Source organism: Leucoraja erinacea, chromosome 22, assembly GCF_028641065.1.
Source record: "Leucoraja erinacea ecotype New England chromosome 22, Leri_hhj_1, whole genome shotgun sequence".
NCBI classification, from domain to species: domain Eukaryota; kingdom Metazoa; phylum Chordata; class Chondrichthyes; order Rajiformes; family Rajidae; genus Leucoraja; species Leucoraja erinaceus.
This window is the reverse complement of record NC_073398.1, coordinates 24,756,545-24,769,321: the sequence shown is the minus strand read 5'-3', so window position 1 is coordinate 24,769,321 and position 12,777 is coordinate 24,756,545. Positions and strand designations below refer to the sequence as shown.

Here is a 12,777-nt window from a genome sequence, read left to right as displayed (position 1 = left end):
ACGATCTGCTTTTGTCAAATGAATACGTGGAACGTCCCCCCCTCCCCTCCCCCCTCTCTCCCGGCCCCTCGCCGCGACCTTCTCAAGATGGCGTCTTTCTTGTTCTATTGCCGACGGGTTCCAGGCCGCTGTCGCTGCGCCTTGAAATGAACCCCGACTGAGATGAGGAATCGGATTTCCAGAGGAAGGGAATCCGGGTGAGGAATAGGGAGGGGGGGTTGTCAGCAGGTCCAGGGATGGTGAATCTCGAGGCCGGGAGTCAGTAAGCGAAAAGCGGCCTTGGGAGTTGGTGGTTGTAGTCCTTTTGAGGAGAGATGATACTGCAGAGGTTGAGCCGGGTGCCGTGTTAGCGGAGCTGGGGCATTCTCTGCTTTTCTCGTTTGCTTAACCGTCGCTTTACTTCAAAACTCCTTCATTTGCTGTAGAGGATTTTTATAATACTGAAAAAGTGTTGGCCTATTTGAGAATGACAAGTGATATTTTATTTTAGTGATTTTTTTGAGGGTAACTGGGACAAAGTATTCTCATGGATATTTTAAGTCCACCTGAAAATGCCTTTGAAGATCTAATTTGCAAGACACTTTTTTTGTATTGTACTGAGGGTCAATCTATTTTTTTGCATCCAAGTTTCTCATGTGAAATCCACAGCTTGGCAGGCTAGACGTAAATACCATTAAAGTAGGCCAATGGAAAAAATAAGGTTGCTTAAAATACCAGCAATGTATTTGGGTTATTCTTCTATTTCTCAGCAACAGGAAATAATGCGGATATTATCGGTTTCATTATACCTTTCTGAAGCCTATCTGCCAGATCTCATACCTTTTGCTATGTAATCATTGGTGCTTTTATGGATAACAATCTCTGGCAATTCACACTTCTTTATTTTCCACAATAGCTCCACAATAATAACGTATAACCATATAACAATTACAGCACGGAAACAGGCCAACTCGGCCCTTCTAGTCCGTGTCGAACACTTACTCTCACCTAGTCCCATCTACCGGCACTCAGACCATAACCCTCCATTCCTTTCCCGTCCATATACCTATCCAATTTATTTTTAAATGATAAAATCGAACCTGCCTCTGCCACTTCCACTGGAAGCTCATTCCACACAGCTACTACTCTCTGAGTAAAGAAGTTCCCCCTCATGTTACCCCTAAACTTTTGTCCCTTAATTCTTAAATCATGTCCTCTTGTTTGAATCTTCCCTACTCTCAATGGAAAAAGCTTATCCACGTCGACTCTGTCCATCCCTCTCATAATTTTAAAGACCTCTATCAAGTCCCCCCTTAACCTTCTGCGCTCCAAAGAATAAAGACCTATCTTGTTCAACCTTTCTCTGTAACTTAGGTGCTAAAACCCAGGCAACATTCTAGTAAATCTCCTCTGTACTCTTTCTATTTTGTTGACATCTTTCCTATAATTTGGTGACCAAAATTGTACACCATACTTCAGAATTGGCCTCACCAATGCCTTGGACAATTTTAAACATTACATCCCAACTTCTATACTCATTGCTCTGATTTATAAAGGCCAGCACACCAAAAGCTTTCTTTACCACCCTATCTACATGAGATTCCACCTTCAGGGAACTATGCAGTTATTCTTAGATCCATCTGTTCAACTGCATTCCTCAATTCGCTACCATTTACCATGTATGTCCTATTTTGATTTGTCCTGCCAAGGTGTAGCACCTCACACTTATCAGCATGATATCCTTAACCTTGGTGACAGAAGCAACATAACATCTCTGGAACTACATTTGCAACCACAGAACTACCTGTCAGATGTTCAAACAATCGAATACCCAATAACTATCTTCCCTCCTGCCCAAACAATCGAATCCACTGTAACTATATTTTCTCCCTATACATTTGAGCTACATATAGTGCTTGGCTATTGCTCTACCATTATTCAAACCTGCAAACTGTTTATATTATGTTTCCTTACAATACAGAATGTGGTCATTTCAACCCATCAATAATGTGTGGGCTTACAGAGCAATCCAATTCCCCTGACTAATTTTCCCTGTGATCAATTCTACCCACATCCCCATCAATTCTCCCCTGGATTTGCTGCACAATGTACTGAATTACATATCTTTGGTATGTTCAAGGAACTCCATGTGGTCACAGAGAACATGCTAACTGTTCAAATAGCGTCAGAGGTCATAGATCTCCATCTGGGCTTTATGGAACTAACTACCTGTTCAATTTGTTTTTGTCTGCCTGGTTCTGTTCCTGTCTGTATACTCTTGAAACTAACTATCCTTGATGTTCGTAGCATCACAAATGTACCTTTTTGCAGTCCATTAAATATGAAATAGCACGGAGTGCAGAAGCGGTATCCAGTATTTTCTCATTGCTTGTTTTATTGTTATATGACCAGATTCTTTCAATTATGTAAATTTGCCTGGATTCTTGTTCCTGCATTCCAGTTACATTCACAAGGATTTAGTTCCTATGCTCCTCTTAAACTCATTGCAATTCTTGTTTTGCATGCCCTTTAATTACTGGGATTTTGCTTCTACACATTTTTTACTCACTTGGTCTTTGTTTCATCTTCCCCATTCCAGCTGGTCAAAAATCGCTGTTTTTCTTTCTTCATCTAAACACCAGCAGATACAAGTCTAGCCTCCTTACCGTTCCACATATGCCAACCTGAACACCAGATATTAGTCCATTAAACTCTCTCAACAGCTTCTGACACATGGTGACTTACAGGGTTGAGCAGCTGCCCACAGCACCAGAGTCCCAGGTTCAACCCTGACCTTGGGTGCTGTCTATAGAGCTTGCATATTTTCCCTATGATATCGTGGGTTTTCTATAGGTGAGCCAGTTTCCTCCCAAACCCCCCAAAACATGCTGGTTGATATGTTAATTAACCATTGTAAAAAGCCAGGACGCAGGTAACTGGTGGAATCTGGGGTGTTAAGAAGAATGTCGGGAGAATAAAGTATACTTTCTTAAACAAGGAAAAGAAACAGTTTGAACACAGAACAATACAGCACAATAACAGGATCTTCAGCCACATTGTCTGTGCCGAACATGATGCCAAGACAAATTCTTATCTGTCTGCACATAATCCATATCATTCCTTGCATATCCATATGCCTATCCAAAAGTCTCTTAATTGCCATTGTGGTATCTGCCTTAACCACCAAGCCCAGCAGCTCGTTACAGTGACTAGTCACCTTCAGTGTAAATAAAACTTGCCCCGCACATCTTCTTTAAACTTTGCCTCTCTCACCTTAAAGCTATGCCCTCTAGTATTTGATGTTTTCATCCTGGGGAAAAAGGTACTGACTGTCTAACCTATCTATGTCTCTCATGATTTTATATATTGTACATTGTGCCTTATACATTATTTTACATGGTACCCCACGTGTACTCTCTACAATATCACATGTTGCTGAAGCTTAACTTCAATACATACATTCTGTTCACTTGTAATAAGCCATTACATTCTGTTAACTTTCCTAATTACTTGCGTACTAACTTACTGAGAATCGCGCACCAAGACACCCAGACCCTGCTACATCTCAGAGCTTTGCGATCTCTTGTTATTTAGATATATGATGCATTTTTATATTTTTTCTTACCAAACTGAATATTGCATTTTCCCACATTATACTCAATTTTCAAGATCTTTGCTCACATACTCAAAATCTATCTATGTTCCATTGTATTCTCATGTGCTACTCTTATTCAAACTAACTTTCCTACTTTGCGTCATTGGTAAATTTAGCAAACAAATGTTTAGCACCTTCAACAAAGTTATTTATATAATGTTTTTAAAGTTGATGCCTCACCACCCATCCCTGTAGCACAATAACCAGAAAAAATGAAAAGGCCCATTTATCCTTATCCTCTTTTTAATTCAGCCTGCCAGTAAGTTACCTTTTGTACCATATATCTTCTGCAATATATTTTTCTTAGCAAATATATTCTGCATATCTAAGGATAATACATTAGCTCCTGTTTAATAAAGAACATTTGTTGTTATTAAGTCATATTCTTCCTCCTTGTTGCAGATGGTTTGTTTGCTCTGAGGTCCACTTTGAATTGACATGGAGAAGTTTGGTGTGAACTTTGGTGGTGGCCCCAGTAAGAGAGAGCTTTTGGATACCATTGAAACTCAGAAGAAGCAACTGTTCCAGTACCAGGCACGTTTGAGAGACGTCGTGCAGGCTTACAAAAGTCTCCTTAAAGAGAAAGAGGCTTTAGAAGCCAGTTTAAAAGTTCTCTCTGTATCACAGGAAGTAGATAATAATTTACAGAACATAGACTCTGTGAGTGCAGCGTTCTGCTCTGACATTGGAGATGATCAAAGCTCAGTCCATAGTGAGGACAGTCTGAGGACTGTGAATAGTTTGGACACAACAGCCAGTTTGACTAGTAGCAACAAAGGAGAGTTAAATAATGAGGACAAGATATTGGGAGAATTGGAAGCTGGGGGGAGCCCTCCAAAGAGTGAGGAAGCCAACAGTACTGAAAGTGGTATTGTTGTGAGTGGGGAACAGCAGAGCCACAGTGAAACTGATAAAAAAATGCAATTGAAAGGTCATTTGGCAACACTGACAAATGCTTTGGCAACTGTTACACAAGAAAAATCACGAATGGAAGCTTCTTATTTAACAGACAAGAAGAAAATGAGACAAGAGCTGGAAGACTTGACACAGAAGTTTCAAGAAGAAGACTCCAAATATGAAGCTGAGATTAAAAAAGTCCAAGAACAACTAGCAGAGGCTAAGGCACGGATTATTACCCAGCAACATGAGCGGGACCGGGAGCAAATTGACCACGCCACAATGCTTCATGAACTTCAAAAGCTGCTGCAGGAAGAGAGAGCTTTTCGTCAAGATATTGAACTAAAACTTGAAGACACAAAGGATATATTGACTTCAAAAAGTTATGCGGCAGATAGGGTAGATGACTGCGAGGCTCAAATGAAACATTTGAGTAAGGAGGTGGAAGAGGTGAGGACTGCACTACGGCTTGCTGAAGAAGAGAAGAGAAAACCACACCCACGTTTACAGGAATTGGAGATGGAAATAACTGAGACAAAGGCTCATTATCAGGCACAACTTCATTTGGAAATAAGGAAGGTAATAGACTTCATCAATAAATGGCCACATACTGACTAATTCAGATTTCCACATTGGTGCTAAGTTCTTCGAACATATTCAAGATTATGAATATTCAAGTTTATTATGAATCACCATTTAGTTATATATTGGTTATATATTTGTGGGATAGTGGATGCCCATAAATTATGCCCCATCATTGCAGCAAGTTTCTTCTGCTAATATCTTCCTAAAATTAGTTCTCACAATTCAGCAACCTGCAATGAATGTTGGATTCTGTTACAAAATCTTTGACTTTTCTTTTAATAGTCTTTCTTCAGTGTCCTTTTATTAATGCTATCTCTTTTTTGCTTTCTTTGTCTCTTCTGATCGTGTTCTATCCAGGATTGTTTTTCTTCAGTTCAACCATGATTGAAATATTTTTTTGTTGAAGGACGAAGTTTGTACCACCTCATGATTCTTAGTGGCTCTTACCTGAGGCATTATACAGCCTTAACTTGTAGGTACTAATGGCTTTTAGTGCTATTTATTTCCTGAATTTATTTCTAATGTTTTGTGCATTGTGCACAGATATTTTAGTTATATCTTATTAGTCCTGATATTAAAATGGAAGGAAATGCCTGTTCCTGCTTTTGTCCAGGGGCTCAGTCACCCATTGTCCAGGGGATTACCTAATTTAATGACATACATTCTGCTTTGACCTTTTATCAAATGTTTTTCTATCTCTGGTAACTTCATGCATGGAAATAAATAAAAATCGAATTAACTAAAATGTTTACTGATAAAATAACACACAGACCTACAAAATGTCTCAACTCTGGATTGTCAATACTGGAAATAATCCAGAAAAGGTCCGATTTTATTAACTATGTCTGCCACAGTTAATTAAAAATCCTGATACGGTTTCACTTATCGGAGATTTTAGGTCTTTTTCCAAGATAGTGCAATGTAATAGGTTATATTCAAAATGGTACAATTATTTCCTGGCACATCAGACATCTCAGTCTGTCATTGTAGTATTTTGTATCCATATTAGTGTTTTCCACATTAGGACAGTGCTTTTGCACTGGTCATCTTCATTCTTACTCAACTTGACATCCCCCTCAAAGCCTTTGGAAGTTGGAGATTACTCAATCTATTTTAGCTTATCCTTAGCAAACCAAGACATGTTCACCCATCACTGTTGACTTATATTATGCCTCAGTTGTAAAGTTTCCAAATGACTCCATGTCCTTGCCACCTGCATCTGGCATCTCTCTTTAATAATAACATAACCCAAAAGATATTCATCTGGCGTCCAAGGCATCATAGCAATGAAGGTTTTAATTGGTCCTCCATTAGTATAATGCATTCAACAGGTTAGACCTCAAGTTTCGCTAATTTCTGCCTCTTTTAAGATGCCATTAAAGCCTTATCTTTTTCACTGAACTTTTATTCACTGCCTTAATACATCTTCATACAACTTTAAGTTAGGTTTTGCTCGTTAATGAGTACTTGCAGCGGAGCACCCTGTTTTGTTTTATTTCAGCCTAATTCATCTGAATATTTTTATACCCTCAGAGGCAATTCATACTCTTATTCTATCCCTCAGCTATTCCAACTTCTTTTCTTCCATTCAAGTTAATTAAAGTTAATTGCAATATTTTACTTATGGAATTGTTTGTGCAAGGAAGTTATTTTTTTTCCTTGGTAGACACAAAATGCTGGAGAATCTCAGTGGGACAGGCAGCATCTCTGGAGAGAAGGAATGGGTGATGTTTCTTCAGACTGATGTCAGGGGATTGGGCGGGACATAGATAGAATGTAGTCGGAGACGTCAGACTGGTGGTAGAACTGGGAAGGGGAGGGGATGGAGAGAGGGAAAGCAAGGGCTATTCGAAGTTAGAGAACTCAATATTCATACCGCTGGGGTGTAAGCTACCCAAGCAAAATATGAGGTGCTCCTCCAATTTGCTCTGGGTCGCACTCTGACAATGGAGGCCCGGGACAGCAAGGTCAGATAGGGAATGGGAGGGGGAATTAAAGTGCTGAGCAACCAGGAGATCAGGTAGATTAAGGCAGACTCAGCGGAGGTGTTCAGCGAAACGATCGCTGAGCCTGCGCTTGGTCTCGCCGATGTACAAGAGTTACAGTAGCTGAGGTTGGAGGAGATGCAAGTGAACATCTGCCTCACCTCGAAAGACTGTCGGTGTCCTTGGATGGAGTGGAGTGGGGAGGTAAAGGGACAGGTGTTGCATCTCCTGCGGTTGCAAGGGAAAGTATCTTGGGAGGACGTGGTTTTTGTTTGGAAGGGACGAGTTGACCAGGTAGTTGTGGAGGGAACGGTCTCTGCGGAAAGCAGAAAGGGGTGGAGATGGTACGGTGCGGCCAATAGTGGGGTCCCGTTGGAGGTCGCGACAATGTAGGAGGATTATGCGACGGCTAATGGGGTGGAAGTTGAGGACTGGGGGGACTCTGAGTACACTCCCACACCACGTGGTCTGACTGCTGGGTCCCAATGCTCCGACCCCCCTCCTCCAGGGAACCTCAGTGGGGATTCCACTAGTTCTTCCCCTTCCAGTTTTAACCAGGTGGCCCAGCAACTCCCCACCTATATAATGCCCGCCTCCTCTCTGAACACCCCACCAGACATCGCCTCGACCTCCCATCTACTCATCTGCCTTCCTCCGACCCCAATCCCCGCCCTTGCCGTGTGTTCACCATCTCCATTGATACCAAACGGTCTGTCCTCCGCAGAGGCCTCACCTTTGTTCCCCTCCACCCCCACCTCAACGAGTTCCGGGTTTGCCACAACGTAGAGCTTCTATCGCCTCCGCCTCCGTGCCTTTTTCTATGGGAAGGAATCCTCACCACTAAGTGATGGCCCTCTACCTTCTTTAAACCTTTTCATCTCCAACTGCCGGCAGAACATTTCCACTGCCCTTTCTTACTCTAACCCCTCCCCCCCTGAACGTACAGCCCTCAGCTCCCTCTGCAGCAACCCCGACTTGATTATCAAACCCGCCGACAAGGGAGGTGCCGTGATATCTGGCGCACTACCCTCTACCAGGCAGAGGCCAGGTGACAACTCTCAGATACCTCCTCCTACTTATCCTTGGACCATGATCCCACTGACGAGCACCAGGCCTTAATCTCAGGATGAGGTTTTCCATACCAGGTCATCAGAGATGTCCTCATTCTTTAGGAAACGGGGGTTCCCCTCTTCCATTATAGATGAGGCTCTCACATGGGTCTCCTCGATATCCTGCAGCTCCGCTCTTGTTCCCCCTCCCCCCATTCGTAACAAGGACAGATTCCCCCTTGTCCTCACCTTCCACCCCATCACCCATCGCATACAGCAGGTAATCCTCCAACATTTTCACCACCTCCAAGGGGATCCCACTACTGGCCACACCTTCCCATCTCCACCCCTTTCTGCTTTCCGCAGGGACCGTTCCCTCCACAACTCCCTGGTCAATTCGTCCATTCCCACCCAAACCACCCCCCCCCCCCCCCCCCAGGTACTTTCTCCTGCAACAGCAGGAGGTTCAGCACCTGTCCCTTTACCTCCCCCCTTGACACCATCCAAGGACCCCGGCAGTCTTTCCAGGTGAGGCAGAGGTTCACTTGCACCTCCTCCAACTTCACCTACTGTATCTGCTGTTCCAGGCGTCAACTCCTGTACATCAGCGAGACCAAGCGCAGACTCTGCTATCGTTTTGCTCAACACCTCCGCTGAGTCTGCCTTAACATACCCAATCTCCCGGTTGCTCTACACTTTAATTCCCCCTTCCATTCCCAATGTGACCTTTCTGTCCTGGGCCTCCTCCATTGTAAGAATGAGGCCCAGCGCAAATTGGAGGAACAGCACCTCATATTTTGTTTGGGTAGCTTGCACCCCAGCAGTATGAAAATTGATTTCTATAACTTCAAATAGCCCTTGTGTTCCCTCTCTCTCCATCCCCTCCCAGTTCTCCCACCAGTCTTACTGTCTACGTCTCCGACTACATTCTATGTCTGTCCCGCCCACTCCCCTGAGATTAGTCTGAAGATGGGTCTCAGCCCAAAACGTCACCCATTCCTTTTCTCAAGAGATGCTGCCTGTCCCGCTGAGTTACTCCAGCATTTTGTGTCTACCTTTGATTTAAACCAGCATCTGCGGTTCTTTCCTACTCTCTTTTTTTTCCTGTCTGTGTACACATACACCATGCTTAGTTCAATGCTCAGAAACGGCATTAAACTTTAACATTCAATGGTCCTTTCACATTGTTGGGAAATGGAAGCTGTAAAACATTTTTGCTTCCATTACTAGCCAAAGAACAAGACATACCCATGCCGTAAATGATCCACCAACTATGTAAAACGGCCATGTGTTCCAGTAGATGTGAATGCATTTCTTATGTAGTTCTGAAGGGGAAAAAAATAATTGATCTCCTGAATCGTTTGTATGTTACACTTTATGTATTTGTAGGTATATAGGCCACCACTGATTTTCTGGCAACTGGTGGTCCGGCACCTCCGTTAAACCGGACAAAATTACGAGAGTGCACTTGAAACCCCCCCCCCTTCCCCCTCCGGAATTCCCCCGAAAATCTGGAGCCTAGTGCAATCTTGACCTCATCGGGACTTCCGCGCTAATCGGCGGTTTCATTTCCCCTATGCAGCCAGGGTTCTGGAACTTCTGGTTGGATCAGGCAGATCTGTTCCCATGGCCGACTACCATGACAGATCGGCGGGTCGAATTTGCTGGCTGAGGCTGAGGCCCTGGAATTTAAACCCGGCCGGAGCCGGAAATTCTGTTCCCATAGATGACTTCCGCCACCGAATTTGCCATGGCCTCTGTTGGTCCGGCAAAAGGGATAATATGGCAAGGCTCTGAACTCAAGGGTGCCAGAAAATCAGTGGTGAACCTGTACTGTTAATCTAACTGTGCTTAAGACTATCCTCCTTCACTCCCCATGCTTAGGCTGCACAGTCCCAAGAACAGCTTCGTCACTTCTCTCAAATGGAGGAGGAACGAGTCGCAAATTTGGAAACCCGAGTCTCTGAGCTTTCTGATCTTGTCGGTACTTATGACAAGGGTAAGCAGAAAGACAAGATGACAATTCACAAACTGAAAGAGCGAATTATACAATTGGATATGGAGAACAAGACTTTGGCCAATGCTGCATCCAACAGAACATCGTTGGATCTAATGGTCGATGAATCTAATCTAGATGTCAATATTTTGAGAGACAAAATGGAAAAGCTAAAGAAACTGTTGGCACTGGCAGACCGGAAATCACAGGAACCCTTAGACATGGAGAAGCTTTGTGAAGTTGATTCCACAGACACACCTGACACGTCAGATGGAGAGAAGGCTTCTGTTTTCTATTATCAACAGGAGTTGAAACAGTTGAAGGAAGAATTTGAACGCTATAAAATGAGGGCTCAAGTTGTGCTCAAAAACAAGAACACTAAAGATGGCAATACAACCAAAGAGTTAGAGACTTTGCGTGAGCAGCTGGCAGAGCTGAAAGAGAAGTATATTACCCTCCGCCTTGCATGTGATGAAATGGAAGCCAAGCACAAATGTGATAATGAGGCACATAAACAGTATATTACCCAGCTTCAAACAGCTCATAAGAAAGAAATGGAAAAGATTGAGATCCAGTATCATGAAAGAGTTATTAAACTGGAAGAAGAAATGCACAAACATAGAGACAGGGCTCTTGCAGTCTTAGCGGAGAAAGACAGAGAGACTGAAACACTACGCTTGGGCTCCAGTGGGCTATCAAGTCATAAAAACTATGTTGAAAACAAGTTTTGGTCTGAGGGGAATGGTTCTCAGAATGAAGATGATCTTCAAGATGATTTCTGTCAAGCTATTGTGAAGCAGACTGCTAAATATTCAGGACCTAATGAGCCTACTTTTCTTCACTATGCAGAACAGCTGGCACGAAAGGAGCTTGAGGTCACAACACTGAGGAAGCAAAAACACCAAATGGAAGCTGTAGTTCATCAGCTGGAGGACAGTCTCCTAATGGAGAAAGAAAGGCACAAAGAAAATGTTGAGGCTCTTCAAGATGAAATACAGAAACACCTCAGAGATAAAAATCGGGAAGGATCCAACCTGGAATATGTGAAAAATGTGACCTACAGGTTCCTGACCCTGTCTGATGCTCTGGGGCGCCAGCAGACACTGACCGCTATTCTCACCATTCTGCATTTCAGCCCTCAGGAGAAGCAGAATGTGATGAAGCATCAGGCCAGCAGTTGGTGGAGTTCTGGGAAAAGATGATTTGTGCGATATTTATTAACTCCTGATTGTTCTTTGATCTTAAATTCCACTTTTTACACTCATTCATTCTCATAGTTTTTTGCTAGGCCATTTCTGATTTTCGTATCTCCAAAGTTTGATATCATTGCCATTAACCTGAAAATTAATACCTTCAAAATCGCATTATGATACTTCCGTATTTGACAATGATGTAAAATTGGAATGTTTTGTAAACTGGTTCATATCTGCAATTTTTACAGGATTAAGGACGTGAACCTGATACGAAAGAAGAGAAAAATGTTTGTGACAATATTGTTTTCGTAATATCTGCTTCAAATGCTGGTGCTAAAAAGCTTTGCCTTGGGAAATAGCAGCCTTATTGACGAAAATAACTTTTTAGTTTCCTGTTCAGTTCTGATTATAAAATGGAATGACCAATAACTCTTACTTCCATTTCATTCATTTTATGTATAGGTTTTGATCCTGTGTGGTTGAAACAATAAGACAAACTTGACATCTGCCTTGAACTTTTTTTGTGATGAAAGGTCATCCAAATTTGTGACAATAATTATTTCCACAAAGAGCTCCATCTAAGCTGGGTCAATTCTCATTAAACAAAAGATTTGGAATTGTTCTCCCTTTTTTTAGGATTTGATTCCTTCGTTCCATTATGTTGCCTGTGTACCTGAGGAAATGTTTGGAAGCAAGGCATCAGAAACCTGAGCAAAGGTGAAATGGTGACTTTTCCTTTCCATTGAATTCACGGCAAGATATACATGAATTTGTGATTCTCATGCCTTGTGGCACTTTACCAAATGATGTGATGGCATGGCTATTTCTAGGTTAACTGATAAAGGGGAAATTGATAATTTGGTGGCAAGGAGTTTCTTTTTCATATATGTTCCTCTTTTCCATATTTGTGGTTGTAGGACTGTTGGAGAAAGGCAAGGAACTTTAGAGCTGTTGACTTGACAGTAATGGACAGATTGGAATTACTTTCTCTCTCACGTTAAACAAAAGTAGATAAGATCATCAGAAGCATCAACAGGTATTTTATCTTTCAGCCCCTTGAGATGGCTCTGCCTTTCTCTATGGCCAATTTAACATCCCTCAAGTCCACTTTCCCTGTTTATGCCCTTTAACCCTTGATTCCCTTACTAATTAGAAATATCTATGTGCACAAAGATCCTGCCTCCCACAGCTCGGTGTCAGAAGTTCCCAACAGAATTTCTCAGAGAATTTATACATCATCTCAATCTTATATGGACACCCTTTAGTTAAAATATACCATGTCTTTTATTTTTCCAATGAGAGGAATAATCTCTGAGCAGTTACCGTCTCACTTCCTACAAATATTTCAATAAGGTTGCGATTGCCTGCGATGTTCCAAGGGTCATCCTTGTGAAACCCCTGATCCACCTCCAATGAAATAATATGTTTCCATAAGGGG

General features: G+C 42.4%; 1 protein-coding gene across 1 annotated transcript; it reads left to right on the top strand.

Annotated features, from left to right (window-relative positions):
* Positions 1 to 48: 48 nt before the first annotated feature.
* On the top strand, positions 49 to 11,961 carry gcc1 (GRIP and coiled-coil domain containing 1). The gene is made up of 3 exons (XM_055653211.1): positions 49 to 197; positions 4,037 to 5,110; positions 10,035 to 11,961. The coding sequence occupies exons 2-3, from the start codon at positions 4,073 to 4,075 to the stop codon at positions 11,346 to 11,348; spliced, it is 2,352 nt and encodes a 783-aa protein (XP_055509186.1). The 5' UTR covers positions 49 to 197; positions 4,037 to 4,072; the 3' UTR covers positions 11,349 to 11,961.
* Positions 11,962 to 12,777: the final 816 nt, after the last annotated feature.